This window comes from Oncorhynchus mykiss, chromosome 23 (genome assembly GCF_057628025.1).
Source record: "Oncorhynchus mykiss isolate SJ-2025 chromosome 23, ASM5762802v1, whole genome shotgun sequence".
NCBI lineage: Eukaryota > Metazoa > Chordata > Actinopteri > Salmoniformes > Salmonidae > Oncorhynchus > Oncorhynchus mykiss.
Genome location: NC_143044.1, coordinates 19,656,152 through 19,677,312, shown reverse-complemented (window position 1 = coordinate 19,677,312; position 21,161 = coordinate 19,656,152). Strand labels below are relative to the sequence as shown.

Genomic DNA, 21,161 nt, shown 5'->3' with positions numbered 1-21,161 from the left:
CCAACTACTTCTCTGATAGAGTGCAGTGTATCAAATCGAAGGGTCTGTTGTCCGGGCCTCTGGCAGTCTCTATGGGGGTGCCACAGGGTTCAATTCTAGGACCAACTCTCTTCTCTGTGTACATCAACGATGTCGCTCTTGCTGCTGGTGAGTCTCTGATCCACCTCTACGTAGACGACACCATTCTGTATACTTCTGGCCTTTCTTTGGACACTGTGTTAACAACCCTCCAGCCGGGCTTCAATGCCATACAACTCTCCTTCCGTGGCCTCCAATTGCTCTGAAATTCAAGTAAAACTAAATGCATGCTCTTCAACCGATCGCTGCCTTTATCTGCCCGCCTGTCCAACATCACTACTCTGGACGGCTCTGACTTAGAATATGTGGGCAACTACAAATACCTAGGTGTCTGGTTAGACTGTAAACTCTCCTTCCAGACTCACATCAAACATCTCGAATCCAAAGTTACATCTAGAATTTTGCAACAAAGCATCCTTCACTCATGTTGCCAAACATGCCCTTGTAAAACTGACCATCCTAGCAATCCTTCTACACTGTACATGTAGAAGCTATGCGCATAGGAATGGATACTTTTCACATGAATGACCTCTCATTCGGAAAATAATTGCAATGTATATATTTACGCGTGGATGTCTTTGTCATCTCTCTGTTGTATTCAATCTGTCTATGAGAAGTGGTTCGATGTATCTCTGGTTGTGTAAGTCTCTGGTTGTTCACCAGAAGTCACAATGTTCTTCTTTGTTGTAGTTGGCTTCTTTGTCGTAATACTCTGACTACACCGCTCGCATCGCGTGAGTGAGCGTTGCTAAATAAATGTAGGAATATATGTTATTTAACTATTGCACCCACACTGCTCGCGCACACTGCTCGCGTGTGCAAAAGTCATTCCTATTTCTGATGCAGATCGCGCTGCAAGTCCTGCCTCTCCCATCTCCTCATTGGTTATACCCACGTGGGTGATTGAAAGACAAACTGTTTTTCCGGTTGTCGTGGTAATACTATGAAAGTGTAGATGCCAATCACCATATAAGTTCAAAGATGAAAAAGCCTGGATGGAGGAGAGATACGGTTGAAACGATTCGGTTGACCATTTTATGTATGGATTAATTGTCGGAGTCGAGGACCTTGTGCATTTCAGGTAAAATACCAACCCAATCTTTATATGCCAGGACAAATTAGCTAGCAAAAGCAAGCTAGCTAAATAGGACAAATTAGCTAGCTAACTAGCTAAATTGCCAGACATGTTTAATGTTTTCCGACCTGTCCCCAAATTAATGTCATTGGTTCAGAGTTTGTTTTGATATTTTGACCTGCGGGACAAAATGCATTTTTGCACTATAGCGCACGCTGGTGCATGCACACAGCCGGTTTGGGTTCCGTGTTAGAGTGTCCTTTAAATTTGATCTTAGAAAGTATCCTTCGGCGGTACCAATGGTGGTGAGAGGAAACTGTTCTTTACAGTTGTAGGCTTCTTTGTCTAAGAGTGCTCGTTAGAAGGGATACTCCAGCTGTTACACAAGCAGTGGTCTTTGGTCGAGTTTACTAGAGTACCTGTACTTAAACAGTTGCAGACTGAATGTTCCGGTGTAGTCTTTATCTTTTTCACTCAAGAGTTTCAGAGAGTCTTACCATTTTCTGGTGTTTTTGTTTTAAACCATTTGTCAGCTGTTTAGCTACCGCTCTACACTGTCTGGTCTGTATTTAAATTTCAACTATTTCAACGTGTGGAACACGTCCTCACATTCTCTAATCTAACATCATTCCATCACGCCGACACAATGTCTGTACTCACTTGGGCGTGGTTACTGACTGAGCAAAAGTTGATATGAAAAACAATTCTCATTTAGATGGCTAAAATCACATTGTTATCTCCACAAAAGTATTCTTGTACTTAATAATTAATTTTATACAACATTTAGATGCAAACCTGATAACTACAATGTGTACACCCTCAGAGATACAGTTATTATGTTAGACAGTCTTTAAGTTCTTTGGCAAGAGTCTCTCTGTAACACTCAGACATTCCATTCTCAATACTGCAGAGCCAAAGGGAGAGTTTCTGCCAGGTATTTACGGTGAGGTTTTTAAGTCATAAAACCGGGCCAACTCCCCCAGGAGAGAGAATCTGTCGTCCATTGGCCTTGCTGATGATCCCTTCGAGTCATGAGAGCAGAATCTACGAAGGCTAGCAGCAGCGGGAGAAGGAAGGTCCTGAAAAGGCTTTTTTCTTCTGGTTCAGCTATCTTGATCTCTTTTGTGTGTCTTCATTATTTAATCAAACAGCATGCTTAAAGCATCAGACAAGTTCAGTAAGTTACAGTTGATTTGATTAAAACACATAGGGTGTTTCTATATATGGAAAAATACACATTTAAAATTCTCGTTGAATGCAGGAAATTAGCTTTACATGCCCCCAAAAAATCTGAGGGAAGACCCCCTGCCAGGTTATGCCCCCCCCCCACACACACACTTCTAAAACCAAAGTTGCTTTCCTGAATAATACATTAATTTGGCTTGATTAATTCAAAATCACATTTGAATTATAGTAATATTTTTAATCTTGCTGCATTAATTTAATGTTGTGTATTTGAAATCCATGCCTCCTTATTAATGTTGTGATAAATGTATCAGTATTGATTATTCTGAAAGAACCAGGTACAAGTCAAGGACCCATATTTGTCCAAGATCCAAGTATCCAAATGGAAGGTCAGCTTAGGACAAGGAATAGATAGCAAGAGTCTACCTAATGAGCTCACTATCCTGCTATTAGTCATACAGCTGAGAAGTCATGATGACATCTCCTTTACTTAGTCAGGGCTCATGCTGTTTCCCCATCAAAATGACAAAGTCAGCCCTGGCAGCAGTGGACAGGAAGAGGGTAGACAGGGCACAGTAGTAGGCACCATTGATATGGTGTAAAAATAATGAGAATGCCATAGAAGATCTGCAGGAAATCCTTGAAGGTCACCTTCTTGCTATTAAGAAACAAGTTACAGGTCTCTCATTTTGGTCATACAATGTGCACACTGGATACTTTAAAAAGTGGTTCAGACTCAGAGACATGTCTAGTCTTAAGGTTAAGGAGTCATCCAGTTCTCTGTTGAAATACCTCAAATTCTCACACCTGCTCCCACTCCCCCTCCTTGGCGCTTGAGGGCACCAGGCTACCCATCATTACGCACACATGTAACCATCATTACACCCAACAGCACAATATTGGACTCACCAGGACTCCTTCACTTTGTTGATTGCCCCTCCTTTATCTGTCTGTTCCTCAGTTTGTTCCCTGTGTCAGCATTATTGTCATTATGTTGTTCATTGTTTAATGTTTTATTAATTAAATATTCACTCCCTGCACTTGCTTCCCGTCTCCAAGTGTCTGTACTTACAGAATGCTGACACCACAATTTGAAGCATCAAGGAGTATTTTGTTTTGTTGGTGATTTGGGGTGCCTCTGCCAAAGGAACCAGGGGTGCCTCGGTTGGCTCGGCAGGCTCGCACCCCACATCATGCCTCAGCCGTCTCGTCAGGCTCCCGTGCCTCAGCCAGCCCGTCGGGCTCCCACGTCTCAGCCATATCGTCTGGCTCCCACGCCTTAGCCGGCTTGTTGGGATTCCATGCCTCAGCCGGCCTGTCTGACTCCCATGTCTTGGCCGGCCCGTCAAGCTCTCCCGCTCCCCCTCCCTGGCACTCGAGGTCACCAGACTGCCAATCATTACGCACACCTGTCACCATCATTATGCGCATCAGCGCAATATTGGACTCACCTGGACTCCTTCACTTTGTTGATGGTCCCTTCCATATCTGTCTGTTCCTCAGTTTGTTCCCCGTGTCAACATTATTGTTGCTATGTGTCCCCTGTTCAGACGCTGTCCTTGTTTGTTTCTTGTCAGATATGTATTAATTGTTCACTCCCTGTACATGCATCTCGTCTCCATGCGTCTGTCCTTACACCAATAGCTTTTTCTGTAATTCTAGATCATCATTGTCTGCGTGTACTGTTAATTGAGCTCCCCAACAAGTTAAACTGGTTGGCTAGCAAATTGCTGCATGAGTCCATCTATTTAACCCAGATTCTTACATCCTTATTGGAACCATTTATACTTGACCTAGTATTATTTATATTGTGTCAGTGAATTCATTATTAGAGCTCCATTATCAGAAATGGCTCTCAGTGTGAGGAATTGCTAATAAATCATGCTCGCGCTCTAGGCGACAATAATAAAAGACATCTGAGAAATTATTTAATATAATCTTATCTTGGATTAATGCATGGTTGCTATCAGGGATAGTGGTACCAGGAACCTCCTTGGGTTAATCTGCTGTCTGTCCGGACGTAATATCCAATTATAGTGGCTCTCCTCCTCTACATCACTCCTTTATCAACTATCAGCATTCCTATGCTACACTTGAGATGTATAGTTCTACTTCAATTTCAATTTCTCTTCCGTTCTCCCTAATTGACACAGCAAAATAGAGGAAGGAGAGTGGAATAGATATAGAGAGCAGGAATGCCATTTAGATTCCTGTAATCATTCTTCTCTAGTCCCGTAATGGTCTATCTCACGCTGTGACAATCAAAGGGGGGATTGTGTGTGAGCACACTGGGTTATGTTAAGTGATGTACATTTTTAGATATGCCTCCAAAAGAACATGGCCATTCCATACTGACTCTGGAAATGGAGTGCTAAAAAGAAAACATCTGTGCCTACCTGTACTTAACTATTTGCATAGTCCAAACATATTTTTATTGTATGCCTAAACAAGCAATATGATCCGTCTAATCAATATAGATTAATGCTGATACAGTAATAGGTTATATGTTTTTAAATGTCTGTTTATTTTGCAGTATTGTAAGAGGTCCTCCCAGCCACATGAGGGAGCTGTTTGCAAGTCCAGCTTTTCCCAGTGCAACGCCACTCCTACCGACGACTCCAGAGGTCCAGGCTCAGGAAAACATTACAGGTATGATGTTCACACATAGATCTCAGTGGTCTGAATGATGCATACTTCTTTGTGGAACAACATCGTACAAGGACAAAAATCATAATGATTATCCTAATAATGTGCTATGAGGATTGGTTCTATGCCCCTTACAGTAATTCACAGAGACGCAGAGAAGAGAGAAATCAAATTAACCACATTACAGTGCAACCGGAGATAATTGTGGATTTATTGTATGTTTTAATGAATGATAGTAATTCAATTGTAGATAAACATTTTAATGCGCATATCTGTAACCGGGATGAACATGCCAGCGAAGGGTCAGAGATCTGACTCCAACTACATTAAATGTTCTTTATGAGCCAACTGCTGTATTACATTGAGTAAATTTCCACATTGCGGAATAATGCGCTAATGGAATGATCTGTTGTGTCTTAAATCATTATACGACATTAGCTTACTGGAAGACCACATGTAGGCAAAAGATGTATAACTGCATAGACTTACATTATTCAAAATCCCATATGATTCAAATGTCAGCGCTAGCCATATATAAAGTTCTGGGAACAGCTAGTCCTTAGTATGACAATGAAGTCCAATCACAGTCAAGCTGATCTCTCTCATTCAAAGCCCCGATATCCATCATTAACTGCTCAGTGGTATTTCCTGCTATCCTCTGTTTCGTATTCCATTTGTATTCAGTGAGCTGCATGCGAGCCAGGACCCAAGGAATGCTATTGACTTTACATGACTTCAGGACTAGGGAAACCGCACTCACTCATAACGCATTGTGAATTTCGCCAGCACACCAACCTGCCTGCATAATTACAAGGTCATTATGGTGGCTCTAGAGATCTACCTTTCCTTGTCAGTGTGTGTGTGTGTGTGTGTGTGTGTGTGTGTGTGTGTGTGTGTGTGTGTGTGTGTGTGTGTGTGTGTGTGCCTTAGCCTTCCATGCATGTCTGTTGGGATTACAGATAAACAAATCATTTTATGTCTGTTTGGCTTAATCCACACCCGCCTGTTTTTTACGTTTTAAGATCCGACAACAATTTGATTCCCCTTTTTTTTCAGTGGCTGGATTGTATATTGTTTGCTTACAGTCCTTGACCTTGCCATAAGTGGACTTTAAAGGATCATCTCAGTTTGTATGATTGGAATTGTGTCGGCTTAGGGGGCATTTGGATACAGTTTTCAGCAAATGGAAGTGAAGATATGTTTCCAAAACAGCTTGAAACTTGACAAGCTCTTTAGTGGATTTTGTGTCTAGGAACTATTTGTGCATCACATTGTTCTATCCTCACTCCTTTGGCAGCTGGTTAGTTGCAAGGCTTATCTGAAATGAAATGACATGTGCTTTAATTGTCTATAAGCATTTTATGTGCATTAGAGATAAACTAGCAATACAAATATGATCTGGGACACAGAGAGAAGTCTTCAAAGTCCTCACTGCACATGATAAATCAATCACTTCACACCCCAAACCTCAATCATGTCAAAACACAGCAGAATCCCAAAAACCCACACTGCAGCAGGAAACAGGAAATATTAGCAGAGGGACACAAAAGTTGTGTGACAAGGGAAACTCTAGTTTAATTGACTGGAGAAATGGCATGATTCCTTTTATCCCTGATGGATTGACAATCAGCCACACTTGTCCAATAATCTGTCTTTAATAGTTTATGTTCCTCTGAATATCATGGGCATTCTAGCTGTGTGTTGTCTTGTGGCAGTTTTGATGTGAATTTTCAGTTGTTCATTTTCTGGACGAGGGAACTCCTGGTGTTAAATCTTCTCATCCACAGCCATGTGATGGCTCACAATAGAGATAGTAACATAACCATGGTAGGCTACAGTTAATGTGATGTATCATACAGAATACCTTTAAGTGACAAAAATCACTTTTGATCCCTGTCCCTGTGTTTGATTTTAGAAGCAGCTCCCTGTCTCATAGTCCAGACCAGATAAGTAAAGCCACCCATTGGTCAGTACCTCGTAAAACTCCGCCCATACCCAGAGGAAGACGAAATCCAGTTGGAGGATCCAAACATTCTGGCCCCGCCTACCAACACCTCCAGGAATTGGAGTCATCTGAGAGGGAGGTTGAATTGTTGAAAGGGTAAGTTAAACTGTTGGTTTATCAGATACATTTAGTAATGACTACATGTCAATTGTCATTCAATTTAGCAGTAATAGTGGAAATGTGTACATCATGTCCTTCACCTTGAATACTACTTCTTCAACCATGACTTAACTCAGAATTCATTTGTTTGTAAATTTTGCCTACCAACCAGTGTGCCAAGCAAAACATATAAAACAATGTTTTTTTTGACAGAGCAACATATCACAGCAAAATGGATTACACAACTAGCCACAGACTCCAAGAGTTTAGGTACATTCAGATTGTTTCCGTTCGCTGCAGTGGTGTCGGAGTCATTCTTTTGTAGCATAGAGAAAGCACTGCTGTGGCTGTTTTGGAGAGGAGGAATGGTGCATAATGAGCCCAGCCTATACCAGGCTCTTATCCCTGGCTGTGCGGCCCTTATGTTTGCCTCCGTCATCACACCTCCGACAGCTTTCATCTCTGATTTATGGATCCACCTGTACTCTTTAAACAAGAGTCCCTTTCTCCAAATCCCACAGGGCGACGGCTGCTTTCTCTCCTTCACTTGCTCTAGCTCTCTCTCGCTCTCTCTTTCTCTCTCTCTGTCTGCCTATCTCTCTCGAGCTCCCTCTCTCCTTCCTGTTTCCTTTCTCGCTCTCTCCTCCTCAAGTCCCTTCTCTCTCCATTTAATTCTCTCCTTTTCAAGTCACCCTCTCTCTCTCTCTTCCTCCCATATTATCTCTCACTCTCTCTCTCTGTCTCTCTCTCCATTTCTCTTTCTCTCCTCGCCGAGTCATTCTAAAAAAAGCCACAGAATGTGGAAAGCTGTTGCCTCGGCGCCGACAAAGCTTTAGATTTCATTTCAAGGGGAGAAATTTCAGAGGCAGCTTGTTTTAAGAACTGAATAAAGGAGGGGACCCTCTGCACACACGTTTTTTGCTCCTTCTCTTTGTTTTTCAATGTGCTGAGCAACGATAGAAATAAGGTTATGTTATGATCTGCAGTAAAATGTTATTAGCTCATTAGCCTGTCGGCTGTGGATTGTCTTTTCAATGACAGTCATGCGCTGCCATTCTTCTCTCTTAGTTTGTCAGTGCCTTACAGAGGGGAGGGATTCAGTGGGCAGCTGAACAGCAAGACCTTGACACCAGGCATGACTCACTAAAACAGACAGGCTCTGGGGGTGTTCCATCTGAGCAGGAACTTCTAAATAGAGGGCAATGCTTTAGAAATGTGGATAAGCTTGGTCACGTGTTACAGGGACTGTTCCAGTCAACTAATTGGTTGATATTGTAAGTATGTCTTGGGCTCTACAACTTGGTGACCAGACCACTGTCAAGTGCTTGTAGAATAAGCAATTACAGGGGAACTGCCTAACTCTGCTGACATACCAGGTGCTAGACATGGGCTCCAGCTGACCCGAAGGCAGAAGCACATGATTAGGTGGAAAGACTGACCTATTTCCAGATTACAGACAACTAGCGCAGAGAGATAGAGATTCCCCATTCAAGTGCAAGCTTGAGTTGCCATGGAGACTCTGCAGTAAAGGGAGACAGGTGAGAGCACAATGAGAGAGAGAGAGAGAGAGAGAGAGAGAGAGAGGAGGAATGTATAAACTACATGTTTTGCATACAATAGTCAAACAAACCAGTAAGACGTGCTATCCCTCTTCTTCCATGCCTGTCAGAAAACCTGCCGTTATCTCTCCAAAATGACTTACATGGACACAGAACTCCACTTGTGTTCTATTGTTACTAGTATTTTTAGATAAACCTGTCAGGTTTCTCAGGGCTTTCTCTGAATCCCCCAGGTGAAGAATTCAGAGGCAAAGTTGAAATATGCAAATACCTGTCTGTCATTGCAGTGAAAGTGTTGCAGACACAGTGTAGAGATACTTCAGCATAAATCAGATATCAAAGTACCTGCCTTAGCTGTAACTTGGCTCCTTTCTACAAGGTCATTATCACTGTAATTGATTCCTCTGACAAGGTCACTTATACAGTATAAGGGAGCGTTGATGATCGACCTTGGCTGTTCCGCCCCCGTCAGACTGGGTCGTAAGTCCCTCACCCTCCACGGGCCTACACATCACTGGTCAATATCATTCTAATACACTATTCTGTCTATCTTTAATGGTCTTCTAATTATTTAGGGAATTTTAATTTACTCAGGATATTACTCCTGAATGAACCGGCCAATAGTCTGTCCCAGAATTTTCTGGAACGCTCCTGTCTGACAGCTGCAATAGCTTGTTCATTCATCAGTTCAATTTGGAAAATCATCACTACTATCCCAGGCTCTACTATCCCAAGCTCTTTGTCATTTGCATTCATAAACCATAATTAAACACTACAGTATTATCTAAATAGCCATAAAACCCATATAGATATCTCTGTAAATCCATATAGATCATAATACAAAGTGGAATCCTAATATTCCAGTGTCATGTTCTGACCTTAGTTCTTTTATTATGTCTTTGTTTCAGTATGGTCAGGGTGTGAGTTGGGTGGGTTGTCTATGTTCGTTTTTCTATAATTTGGGATTTCTGTGTTCGGCTTAGTATGGTTCTCAATCAGAGGCAGCTGTCAATTGTTGTCCCTTATTGAGAATCATACTTAGGTAGCCTGGTTTCACTTTTGAGTTGTAGGTGTTAATTTTCTGTGTTAGTGTCTGTGCCACACGGGACTGTTTCGGTTTGATTTACTTCACGTTTATTGTTTTTTTCAGTGTTCGTTAATCATTAAAAAACATGAACACTTACCATGCTGCGTTTTGGTCCTCCGATCCTTCATACTACTCCTCTTCGTCAGAAGAAAACCCTTACACCAGGGCGCTCTTGAAAAATAGATTGTAATCTCAATGAGCCCTTCCTGGTTAAATAAAGGTAAAAAAAAATTAATAATAACCATTAAAAAAAATGTTATACAGTACAGTATGGTTTAAGGTACATATCTGACCCAGGAAGCTAGGGTAGAAATGTATAGAAACATATTCTATTCTTATTTACAAAAAAAAATGGAAACATCCTAAACAAACAGTAAAGGTATCCAACAAGCTTGATGTAATCATTGCGTGCTAGGGATATGGGACCAAACACTAAACATTTGACTACTTTAATACACATATACACTATTTGTCCCAATAGTTTTGGTCCCCTAAAATGGGGGGACTATGTAGAAAAAGTGCTATAGTTTCTAAACAGTTCACCCGATATGGATGAGAATACCCTCAAATTAAAGCTGACAGTCTGCACTTTAACCTCTTTGTCATTATCATTTCAAATCCAAAGTACAGGAGTACAGAGCCAAAACAACAAACATGTGTCACTGTTCAAATACTTTTGGAGCTCACTGTATATTCACATTCTGTTGGGTGCATGGATGTTTTCAGGCTGATTGCATTTTCCACATCCCTGTTATCAGAGATCATTGCCCAATATGGCTGTCGTAATATGGCTTGTTCAGGGCTTATTCCAAAACCTCAGTAAAAAAGAGATTCATCAGCTTTGAGGGCTCTTAAATCTCTGAAGGCTATTACAGGAGAGTGACTCAAAGTTACATATTGATGCGACAAAAGCAGCTAACCTTTGTCAGGGATTATGAATTATTACACTCTTAGAAAATAGGGTTATTTGGGATTGTATATAAAACCTTTAGGTTATTTAGACCCTTTACTAAAAAAAAAGGTTGTATACTGTATATTAACTTAGTGAATGCAAAGAACCTTTAGGGTTCTAACCCTTACCCCAGAGTGTAATATGGATTTAATAATATGGATTTTAGCCACCAACAGCTAACAGTCACGTCCAGAGTCGCCGGAAAACAATGTGGTGCGGCAACATTTGCCTCAGTACTTTTCCACACCACTTTCAACGGAGAAGCACTGAACGCGTTTACCAGACAAGTTTTGTCAGGTGAAAACAACCCTGTGCCTCGGATTTCAAGCAGTAACCCTCACGCTCTCTGCGACAGGTGGATTCACTTGTCAGTCACAGTGGTATCCTAGCTACAGCTTACTCATCAACCACGACTCTCAACAACTATGTTTGGTTGCCCCAGCACCTTGTTGGTTGTTTGACTCTGCACTCTGCACTTGGTTTCTTTCTTTGCTCACCCTCCTCTCCAGTCTGTGGAATCTGACTTTACAGCTGTGTTATCTAATGGGAACCTTCCTCTCCTGACTGCCTGGTTTGCCTGCCTCATGAGAAAGCAAACACACATTAATAGGAAGCAAGGTATGTGTTTGTAAAAACAGTTTAGTCGTCCTCTAAAACTATATAAAAACATCCATTCGATAGCTAGTAAGACCAAACTACTAGTGTTAGCTTTAGCTTGGCCTTGCTAGGTCAGATATACAATAATTTGAGGAGATGGGAAACACAATTCTAATCTTATTAACGCCCATTGTGTACATTGCCCATGTGTCGTCAATGGGCCACGTGGAACATTCTGAGTGATTCTGGGACAAGGAGTGAATGGGAGTCAAGTGGGCGCTAGCTCAAAAACCCAACATGAGCATTTTAATTTGTTATGGATCCCCATTAGCCAAGGCAGCAGCTACTCTTCTTGGGCTCCAGCAAAATTAAGGTAGTTTTACAATTTTAAAAACATTACAATACATTCACAACAGATTTCATAACTCATTAAGTGTGTGCCCTCAGGCCCCTACTCTACTACCACATATCGACAACACAAAATCCATAGCTGTGTTCGAATACTCATAGAAACCACACTAACCATACTATTTGTGACGTGATTTGTGTATATAGTATGCTTATTGGTCATAGTATAGATATGCCAAAAGTTCCCGGATGTCGAACTAAATTGGCCAAAACACGTAGTACACAAGCAGTGTACACTATTTCCGTGCTTTTAAGGGCCATAATGCAATTCTTCAGAAAATGGGGGTGGCTTCACAACGTTTTAAGATTTGAAGAAAATGGAGGAAAATATGCAGCCGAAGTCTGACGCGAGCTGACACAAATTCATTTCTTAACTAATTATGAAAAATGTTTAAAAAATGCTGAGCAATTTCATAAAGTGGCTGACAATTTGTTAGCTAGGCTATCCTTACGAACAGCATAGCATTACAGCAGTATGTACCGGTATGTTAGCTAGTTACCTAATGTTAGTTGGATACTAATACATCGAACTTGCCAGGCAGATATTACCTAACTACCTACCCAACGTTTATTGACTTGATTATTCACATAATTCTTAGAAAAGTGGTAAAGTTGTTGTATGTTTCAATGGACATTGTTAATTCTGACTATCTACTCTGATTTCAGAGCACTCTCGTCTGAGTGTGCCAGAGCGCAGAATAATTGAGGAATTTATTAACGCTCAACACCCGTTGAATATGGCCGGTGGCCGGTGTCAGTAAACGTTGGCCAAAAAAAACGTAAATTAACTTTTGCCAGCAGCACAGTTACAGTCACCAACACTCTGGATAACAGAAAAACAGCCTAACCAGCTCTGCAAGGGCGAGAAAAATGGTCAGAGTGGTGTGTTCTCTCATTTGTGTCTGGATGTTGCTCGCCAACATTAGCCAGTTAGCTTGGATGCTTGACTGCCATTGAATGATCGGATCAACCCTACTCCTCGGCCAGAGCATCTAGTGAGCACTCTGAATGCTCCGAGAGTGGATTTATTAACGCCCAGAGCGCGCTTTGGCACTCCAGATTGAATTTACAAAGACACCTGAAATCGTAAAATGTCTAATTAGTAATTTGTTATGCTAACAAGCTAGCAAGAGGTTGCATAGCATCAGCATCAACTTCCGGTAGACAGGCGAAGCGCTAGTATGCTCAACTGAAACAATAACGTTAGTTTACAGTATACTGAAATGACATAATACTATATAGTATGTAGTATATACTCATTAAGTATGTAGTATACAGTATATTAGTATGGGTATTTGTACTCACATGTATACGTGTGTGTATAGTGCGTATGCTGTCACGTGTTTGTGACACGTGTTTGTAAGCAGGTGTCTGTGCCTGTTTGTGTTGCTTCCCAGTCCCCTCTGTTCCATAAGGTGTATTTCAATCTGTTTTGTAAATCTAATTTTACTGCTAGCATTAGTTACTTGATGTGGAATAGAGTTCCATGTAGTCATGGCTCTATGTAGTACTGTGCGCCTCCCATAGTCTGTTCTGGATTTGAGGACTGTGAAGAGACCTCTGGTGGCATGTCTTGTGGGGTATGCATGGGTGTCTGAGCTGTGTGCCAGTACTGTAGTTCAAACAGACAGCTCAGTGAATTCAACATGTCAATACTTCTCACAAATACAAGTAGTGATGAAGTCAATCTCTCCTCCATTTTTGGCCAAGAGAGATTGACATGCATATTATGAATGTTAGCTCTCTGTGTTCATCAAGGGCCAGCGGTGCTGCGCTGTTCTGAGAAAATTGCAATTTTCCTAAATTCCTCTTTGTGGCAACTGACCACACGACTGAAAATGTGTCCAGGTGTGACAAAACTAGGGCCTGTAGGACCTGTCTTGTTGATAGTGTTGTTAAGAAGGAAGAGTAGCGCTTTATTATGGAAATACTTCTCCCCATCTTAGATAGTGTTGTATCAATATGTTTTGACCATCAATATGTTTTGACCATGACAGTTTTACAATCCAGGGTTACTCCAATCAGTTTAGTCTCCTCAACTTGCTCAATTTCCACATTATTCCTTACAATATTTAGTTGAGATGTAGGGTTTAGTGAATGATTTGTCCCAAATACAATGCCTTTAGTTTTTGAAAAATGTATGACTAACAAAATCCTTGCCATCCCTTCTGAAAGAAACTGCAGCTCTTTGTTAACCTTTTCACATGTGAGTTCCAAATAAACTAAGCAAAAAAGGAAATGTCCTCTCACTGTCAACTGCGTTTATTTTCAGCAAACTTAACGTGTAAATATGTAACAAGATTCAACAACTGAGACATAAACTGAACAAGTTCCACAGACATGTGACTAACAGAAATGGAATAATGTGTCCCTGAACAAAGTGGGGAGGGGGGGTCAAAATCAAAAGTAACAGTCAGTATCTGATGTGGCCACCAGCTGCATTCAGTGCTGTAGTGCATCTCCTCCTCTTTGACTGCACCAGATTTGCCAGTTCTTGCTGTGAGATGTTACCCAACTCTTCCATTTCTGGGGGGAATGGGAAATGTCTTCCCTGTAACGCACAGCATTGAGATTGCCTGCAATGACAACAGTCTCAGTCCAATGTGGCTGTTTTTTCAGAGTCAGTAGAAAGGCCTCTTTAGTGTCCTAAGTTTTTTTAACTGTGACCTTAATTGCCTACTGTCTGTAAGCTGTTAGTGTCTTAACGACCGTTCCACAGGTGCATGTTCATTAATTGTTTATGGTGCATTGAACATGGGAAGCATGGGAAACTTTCACGGAAGCATGGGCAACAGTGTTCAAACAACATTGCAGATTTAAGAAAATTAAGTGTTAAGTAAAAGATAAATAAGTAAAAAACAAAAAATAAAAGTAACAAATAATTAAAGAGCAACAGTTAAATAACAACAACGAGGCTATATACAGAGGGTACTGGTACAGAGTCATTGTGTGGCAGAACCGGTTAGTCGAGGTAATTGAGGTAATATGTACATGTAGGGACTATGCATAGATATAAACAGAGAGTAGTAGCAGCAGTGTAAAAGGGGAGCGATGTAAATACTCGCTGTAGCCATTTGATTAGGTGTTCAGGAGACGTATGGCTTGGGGGTAGAAGCTGTTAAGAAGTCGTTTGGACCTAGACTTAGTGCTCTGGTACCGCTTGCCGTGCAGAGAGAACAGTCTATGACTAGGGTGGTTGGAGTCTTTGACTATGTTTAGGGCCTTTGACACCGCCTGGTATAGAGGTCCTGGATGGCAGGAAGCTTGGCCCCAGTGATGTACTGGGCTGTACGCACTACCCTTTGTAGTGCCTTGCGGTCGGATGCCGAGCAGTTGCAAAACCAGGCAGTAATGTAACCACTCATGATGCTCTCGATGGTGCAGCTCTATAACTTTTTGAGGATCTGAGGACCCATGCCAAATCTTTTCAGTCTCCTGTTGGGGAATAGGCTTTGTAGTGCCCTCTTCATGGCTGTCTTGGTGTATTTGGAACATGATAGTTTGTTGGTGATGTTGACACCAAGGAACGTGAAGCTTTCAACCTGCTCCACTATAGCCAAATTGTTGAGAATGAGGGCATGCTCTGTCCTCCTTTTCCTGTAGTCCACAATCATCTCCATTGTCTTAATCACGTTGAGGGACAGGTTGAGGGAGATGTTATGATTAACAAGAACAACTTACAAGCAGTTGTCAGAGATCCCCAGTTGGGTTAATGCCAAACTGAGCTAAATATAGATTGTTTTAAAAGTAACGTAATGAATAAATTGGCTATTGAATCACCAATACTTATTACAAATAATGTGTTATAAATCATTTTGATAGCTACATACTGTTTCAGTCAGCCCACTTAACATCACGTGCATTCCACAGAGGTCAGCAACAAAAGTATTCTAATTGCTTCATGAAACATAGTCCCCTCATCTGACTCAATGAAATACAGAAATAAAGTGACAATTAGCTAATTTTGTCAGGCTGTAGTCTATAGCTTTATTTGCTATATTCAATCAGAAAAATGCACATTTATTTGTATGCGTTAGCTACCTAGAAAGCTAGCTTGTAAAGTGGTTAATTAAAGTAGCTTTTTCCTGTCTGACGTTGGTTTATTCTGTAACAAACATATCTAGCCTACACTTGCAGGAAAAAATGGTTCCAAAAGGGTTCTTTGGCTGTCCCCATAGGATAACCCTTTTTGGTTCCAGGTATAACTATTTTGGGTTCCATGTAGAACCCTCTGTGTAAAAGGTTCTACATGGAAGCAAAAGGGTTTTACCTGGAACCAAAAAGGGTTCTTCAAAGGGTTCCCCTATGTTGACAGGCGAATAACCCTTTTAGGTACTAGATAGCACCTTTTTTTCCCCATCGTGTGATTATGGCTTAATATGTTTGAAATAAATAATCAATTTTGCTTACCTTAATAAATTAAAAAATAACAATCTTATTGGTACGATATTTGCAAGCACAGTCCTCTTGCGTTTTCATGCCGGAATGGCAATTGATGCCTGGTGGATCAATAGAATTTAACATTTTAATTGACCAAAAAGGTTCTATGTAGAACTCCTTTTTTTAATCTAACAGTGTATGCTTTTATTGAACTTATTTTTTCCTTGTTCTTCTAGCTAGCATTTAGTTTGCAACAGCAGAGGTTTGTATGAACCCTATTGTTTGCCATTCCGACCCCTGCAACAGTGTTGCTAAATACGAATTTGATCTCACCCTAATGGTGTCAGACGAAACAGCTAGCCATTTTTCTGACCAAACAAAATCATGCAGCACCATGATTAATATGGATATAAATGTCAATGCAAAAAAAGCTAAAACAAATAAAAAGGTTCAAAAGGGGTGTGGCAAAATTTGTACATATATTGTTTAGGGCCTGGAGTTTTTCCGGATCTAATTACCTTTTCAGGTAAATCTCTGGGTCCTATTTGTAGGCAATGGTCAAATATGATTATTATAGATAACTTCCCTTTTCATTCAACCTTGTTATTATTCATTCTAAATCTGATATCAAAAGAGCCAGAGACAACACATTCAATGGACAACATACTCTGTAGTTTAGTGAACTACTATAGCAGGGTTGAGCGTTATGCAAAAAACAGTGACAATGTCTTTAAATATAAATTTCACTCCATACACACACACAGACAATGTTAAGCAGTGGACCTTGAAAAATAAAAAAGACAGGTTTCAATGTAGAAAAGTATTTTAATTTTATCTCATAAAATCTATTATTTGTTCCTTTTGCAATTATTCATTCTGTAAGATGTATTTAAGGCAAGGATGCATTCATCACTATACACAGTAGACTCCTTTGCAGCTGGTGGGAAGAGCTATAGGAGGACAGGCTCATTGTAATGTCAAGAATGGAATAAATGGAACAGTATAAAACACATCAAACATATGGAAACCACATGTTTGCCGCTGTTCCAATTATCCCATTCCAGCCATTACAATGAGCCCATCCTCCTATGATGCTTTTTTCCCCCCTCCTGGTCTCCATCTGGCCAACCAGATGTTGGTTCCCTGGCACTGAACTGTAGGAACGGATTTCCTGTCAAATTGAAATATTGAATGATTACATCAACTACTTTGAAAAAGTGAATTGAAATGAATATCCCCTTTCCATGAAGTAGAATTCATTTAATGTCACTCATTCTATTGTACTGTATTCCAACTAAGCCTGAATTACCAGTTCATAACTGTAGGTTTCACTATGCACTAGCTAGCTGCTTGTCTCTGTATTTGTGAAAGTTATGATGGTGCTAGAATCCATCAATTCTCTCTTTATTCATTGGCCATCCATATGTTATGGTTGGAGAAATGTGTTCATATTGTCGGTGTAGACAGCTCTGTAGCAAAATTTGTAGTTTTCTTTTTTTTTTACTTTTAAAACAGTGAAATGTGCACCCCAAACATTTGTGAATAATCACCAGCAGTGGAAATAAAATAATATGCCAACGAACATTATTGGACTAACCTTTTCAGAAACGTCAGTGCCCCTTGGCCTTGGGTAGCAGCAGCAGATCGTTTAACCTTTTTTATTTTTGCCAAATACATTCAGAGTCTAAATTATTAATGTTAGCATGATTGCATCAACCAAACTAGTTATTGTTAGCTAGCTTGCTACAGTATCTAGCCAGAGATACTTGGAAAGGATGAGATAGGAATCCCAGTGGCAAATACATGGAGAAAAGTAGAACACCTAGTTCAATGTCGACCAATTGCATTCACATTGTCATGCTGCATCACACGGTTGCTAAGCTAATCATCACGCAATCCTTTCAAAAGTCAGGATATGAGTCGAAAAACCTGCCTATTTTCCTCAACAGTACAAATATCATGATTCAAAGCTATATTACAGAAAACAAATGAATCATCTCACATCTCTGGAAAAAAAATGTAATGTTGTACTAGTTCACATAATTTGAATCCCTTTCTAGTGAACGCGTGAGATCCAATACCAGTAAGCATTGATGATTAGAAACATTGTTGAAAAATGGAAACCAAGCTATCTCTAGCCAGCTAGTTAGTTGCAATGGAGTTGCTTGGAATAGCTAACGGACATTTCCAGCTCAGTAGAAGCTGTGTGTATTTCTTTGGTTTTGGCCGAGTGTGGTTCCCAATCAGAGGCAGCTGTCTATCGTTGTCTCTGATTGGGAATCATACTTAGGTAGCCTGTTTTCCCACCTATGTTGTGGGATCTTGTTTTTTGTTAGCTCTGTGAAGCCGGCAGAACGTGACGTTCGTTATTCCTTTTGGTGTCCTGAGTATTAAAGATCATGAACACTTACCACGCTGCACCTTGGTCTACTTCATCAGACGATCGTCACATAGGTAGGGGAATGACTTTTGCTTCCCTCCAGGCATGAGGGGACAAACTTTCTTAAGGGCTTGTAAGTGAGCATTTCACTGTATTCGGCACATGTGAAAAATAACATCTTTTTTTATAATAATTATATGTCTGCATAGCATTTTTGTCTTTATTTTGGCAGATTTTGGCAGATTTCTGAAGATTCACTCATGTTTTTGCTCCTTTTTTGTTATTCTCAGGAACCAGCCAGGCATCAACACATAGGCTATTATACTGTTCCATAAAGTTCCAGCATTCAAACAAAGATTCCTCCCTGGCCACCAGTGCATATTTCCTAACTATGTTCGCATATAATGACAATACAATCTAAAAACTATGCTGGCATTATTTTGTCCGTTATTTAATAGTTTAATATTTTATATTCATAGAAATATTTATATTTATCAATTGCACCACACAGGCTTCTATATTGAACCATTTTACATTCAGTGAAGAAGCACCCCTAGGGTTCTGACCAAAGAACCCCATAAAATAGTTATATATAGAACTTTTAAGGTTTTCAGATGTGAAGCAAGTGATAGAATCTTTTTGGTTCTGTATGGAACCTTTTTTTTCTAAGAGTGTATACAAAGATAATGAGCTGGGAGCCATAGACTGTTCCTCGATTCAGACTGATATTTCAGAGAGGATGTGTTGCTCTATTGTGAGGTAGCTTATGCCACGTCACAAAGAGAAAAAGAAGAGAGAGCAAAACAAATCTATATTAGATATCCACAACACAATCACTTTGAAAGTGTTTTGTGAAGTCATGAACAAATGTCGACATTGATGGGATATTATTGATCGTTGATTACTTAATTAATTATCCTAGATACTCAGATGTGTCAAACACATTCTTGCTGAATTAAATATTCATGGTTGTTCCATTTATTAAAGTATCCCCATTTCATGTGTCAAATGAATAATGTAGTGTCTGAACTCCCTCTTACCTCTCCCAACTAATAATCCAGTTCATACTTTGTGAGAGTTTGACTAGATAAAGACATGAAAGAGAAATGTCAAGCTCATCTTTTTCTTTGTGTGCTCTTCATGCCTCTGAGATGGCAAGGTGAATTTTGTCTCCCTGAGTATCCTTGTTTTGTTTGGGCAGTTGCTTTAAAGGCTTGAGTTAAAATGAAACTCAAAGCAATGACCTTTTCTTGAAGTGAAATGAGTACACATGTGGGAATTGACAGCAATTGTAATTTCCTTGTCTGTCTGTCTGTCTGTCTGTCTGTCTCTGTCTGTCTCTGTCTGTCTCTGTCTGTCTCTGTCTGTCTCTGTCTGTCTTGTTTGTTTGTTTGTTTGTTTGTTTGTTGCCTCTCTTCCCTCCTTCAGGTACCAGATTGTGAGGGCTGGGAGCGACCCGCGACAGGATGCCTTTCTAAATATGCAACCCCCCATGTTGATTGAGCGGTCATGGGAGAGCAGGGTGGAGGTGCGCTGCAGTCTTCTGGACCAGGGCCAGGACCATGATATCTCCACTTCGACCAGGAACCTCAGGTGCCCCAGACATCCCAGCCTCTCATCACCTCCTCCATTTCAGACCTGCTCCATCCCCATCATCCATTCGGTCCAGGGCAACCAGGATGAGGTCTCCTGTTTGCAAACGGCCACCACAGGCTCAGCCACCTGCAGCGCCACGCCCAGTATGGAAGTAGGAGGAGGATGCTCCCTCATCACGCTGCACCACGCCTCCACCTCCTGCTCCTCCTCCACGGGGGGCCAGCAGCAGAATGAGATGGCCCTTATCCTGGAGGAGGCCCAGGAGAATCTCAGGGCTCTGACTCTGGCCAGCAGGAAGCAGGAAGAAAGCGGCAGCTTTTCCCCTTCACCGCCCAGAGAGACTGTGTGCTTCCTGACACTCAATGGTGGAGGAGTGAGGGGTGTGAGACCTAATGGACCTATTGAGACCCATTTACTGAGCCCTAGAGAACCCCACACAGACTCAACTCAGCCCTGCCAATGAGACTGTCTAAGCACTAACGTCCTGTCTGGATCTACAGTAAAACCACCCTGGTGTCTTGAAATCCAGACTGCAGAGACTTCTTCATCAGAGGGATGAGATGAAACTCAATAGTGAAAAAATATAATAAAAAAAAAACAATGTGCATACTGTATGGAAGAATGAACAGAGGGATGGTCTATGAAGTTATGAAGAGAGCAATTATGTATATGCATTTATTTAATGCTTCTTCTTAGACAAAATAAACCAAATAGTCTGTCATCTCCATGGTGTTTTTAATTGTAAAAAAATATATACAGTTGAAGTCAGAAGTTTACATACACCTTAGCCAAATACATTTAAACTCAGTTTTTCACAATTCCTGACATTTAATTCTAGTAAAAATTCCCGGTCTTAGGTCAGTTAGGATCACCACTTTATTTTAAGAATGTGAAATGTCAGAATAATAGTGGAGAGAATGATTTATTTAAGCTTTTATTTTTTTCATCATATTCCCAGTGGGTCAGAAGTTTACATACACTCAGTTAGTATTTGGTAACATTGCCTTTAAATGGTTTAACTTGGGTAAAACGTTTAGGGTAGCCTTCCACAAGCTTCCCAAAATAAGCTGGGTGAATTTTGGCCCATTCCTCCTGATAGAGCTGGTGTAACTGA

The 21,161-nt window shown here is 40.7% G+C and overlaps 1 protein-coding gene and 1 long non-coding RNA gene across 3 annotated transcripts in view; one reads left to right on the top strand and one right to left on the bottom strand.

Annotated features, from left to right (window-relative positions):
• Window positions 1-20,768, top strand: part of LOC110502554 (pro-neuregulin-3, membrane-bound isoform) — a 516,109-nt gene extending 495,341 nt beyond the window's left edge. For both annotated transcript variants that reach the window (XM_021580674.3, XM_021580673.3), the window contains exons 7-9: window positions 4,872-4,987; window positions 6,900-7,085; window positions 19,880-20,768. In XM_021580674.3, the coding sequence (XP_021436349.3) occupies window positions 4,872-4,987; window positions 6,900-7,085; window positions 19,880-20,510 (933 nt within the window). In that variant the 3' untranslated portion in view covers window positions 20,511-20,768. The remainder of the gene's footprint in view (window positions 1-4,871; window positions 4,988-6,899; window positions 7,086-19,879) is intronic.
• Window positions 5,177-11,151, bottom strand: LOC110502556 (uncharacterized). The gene is made up of 4 exons (XR_005039164.2): window positions 10,815-11,151; window positions 9,832-9,940; window positions 8,528-8,607; window positions 5,177-7,057 (listed from the first exon to the last, which is right to left on the bottom strand). It is a non-coding gene; the product is annotated as an uncharacterized LOC110502556 (long non-coding RNA).
• Window positions 20,769-21,161: the final 393 nt, after the last annotated feature.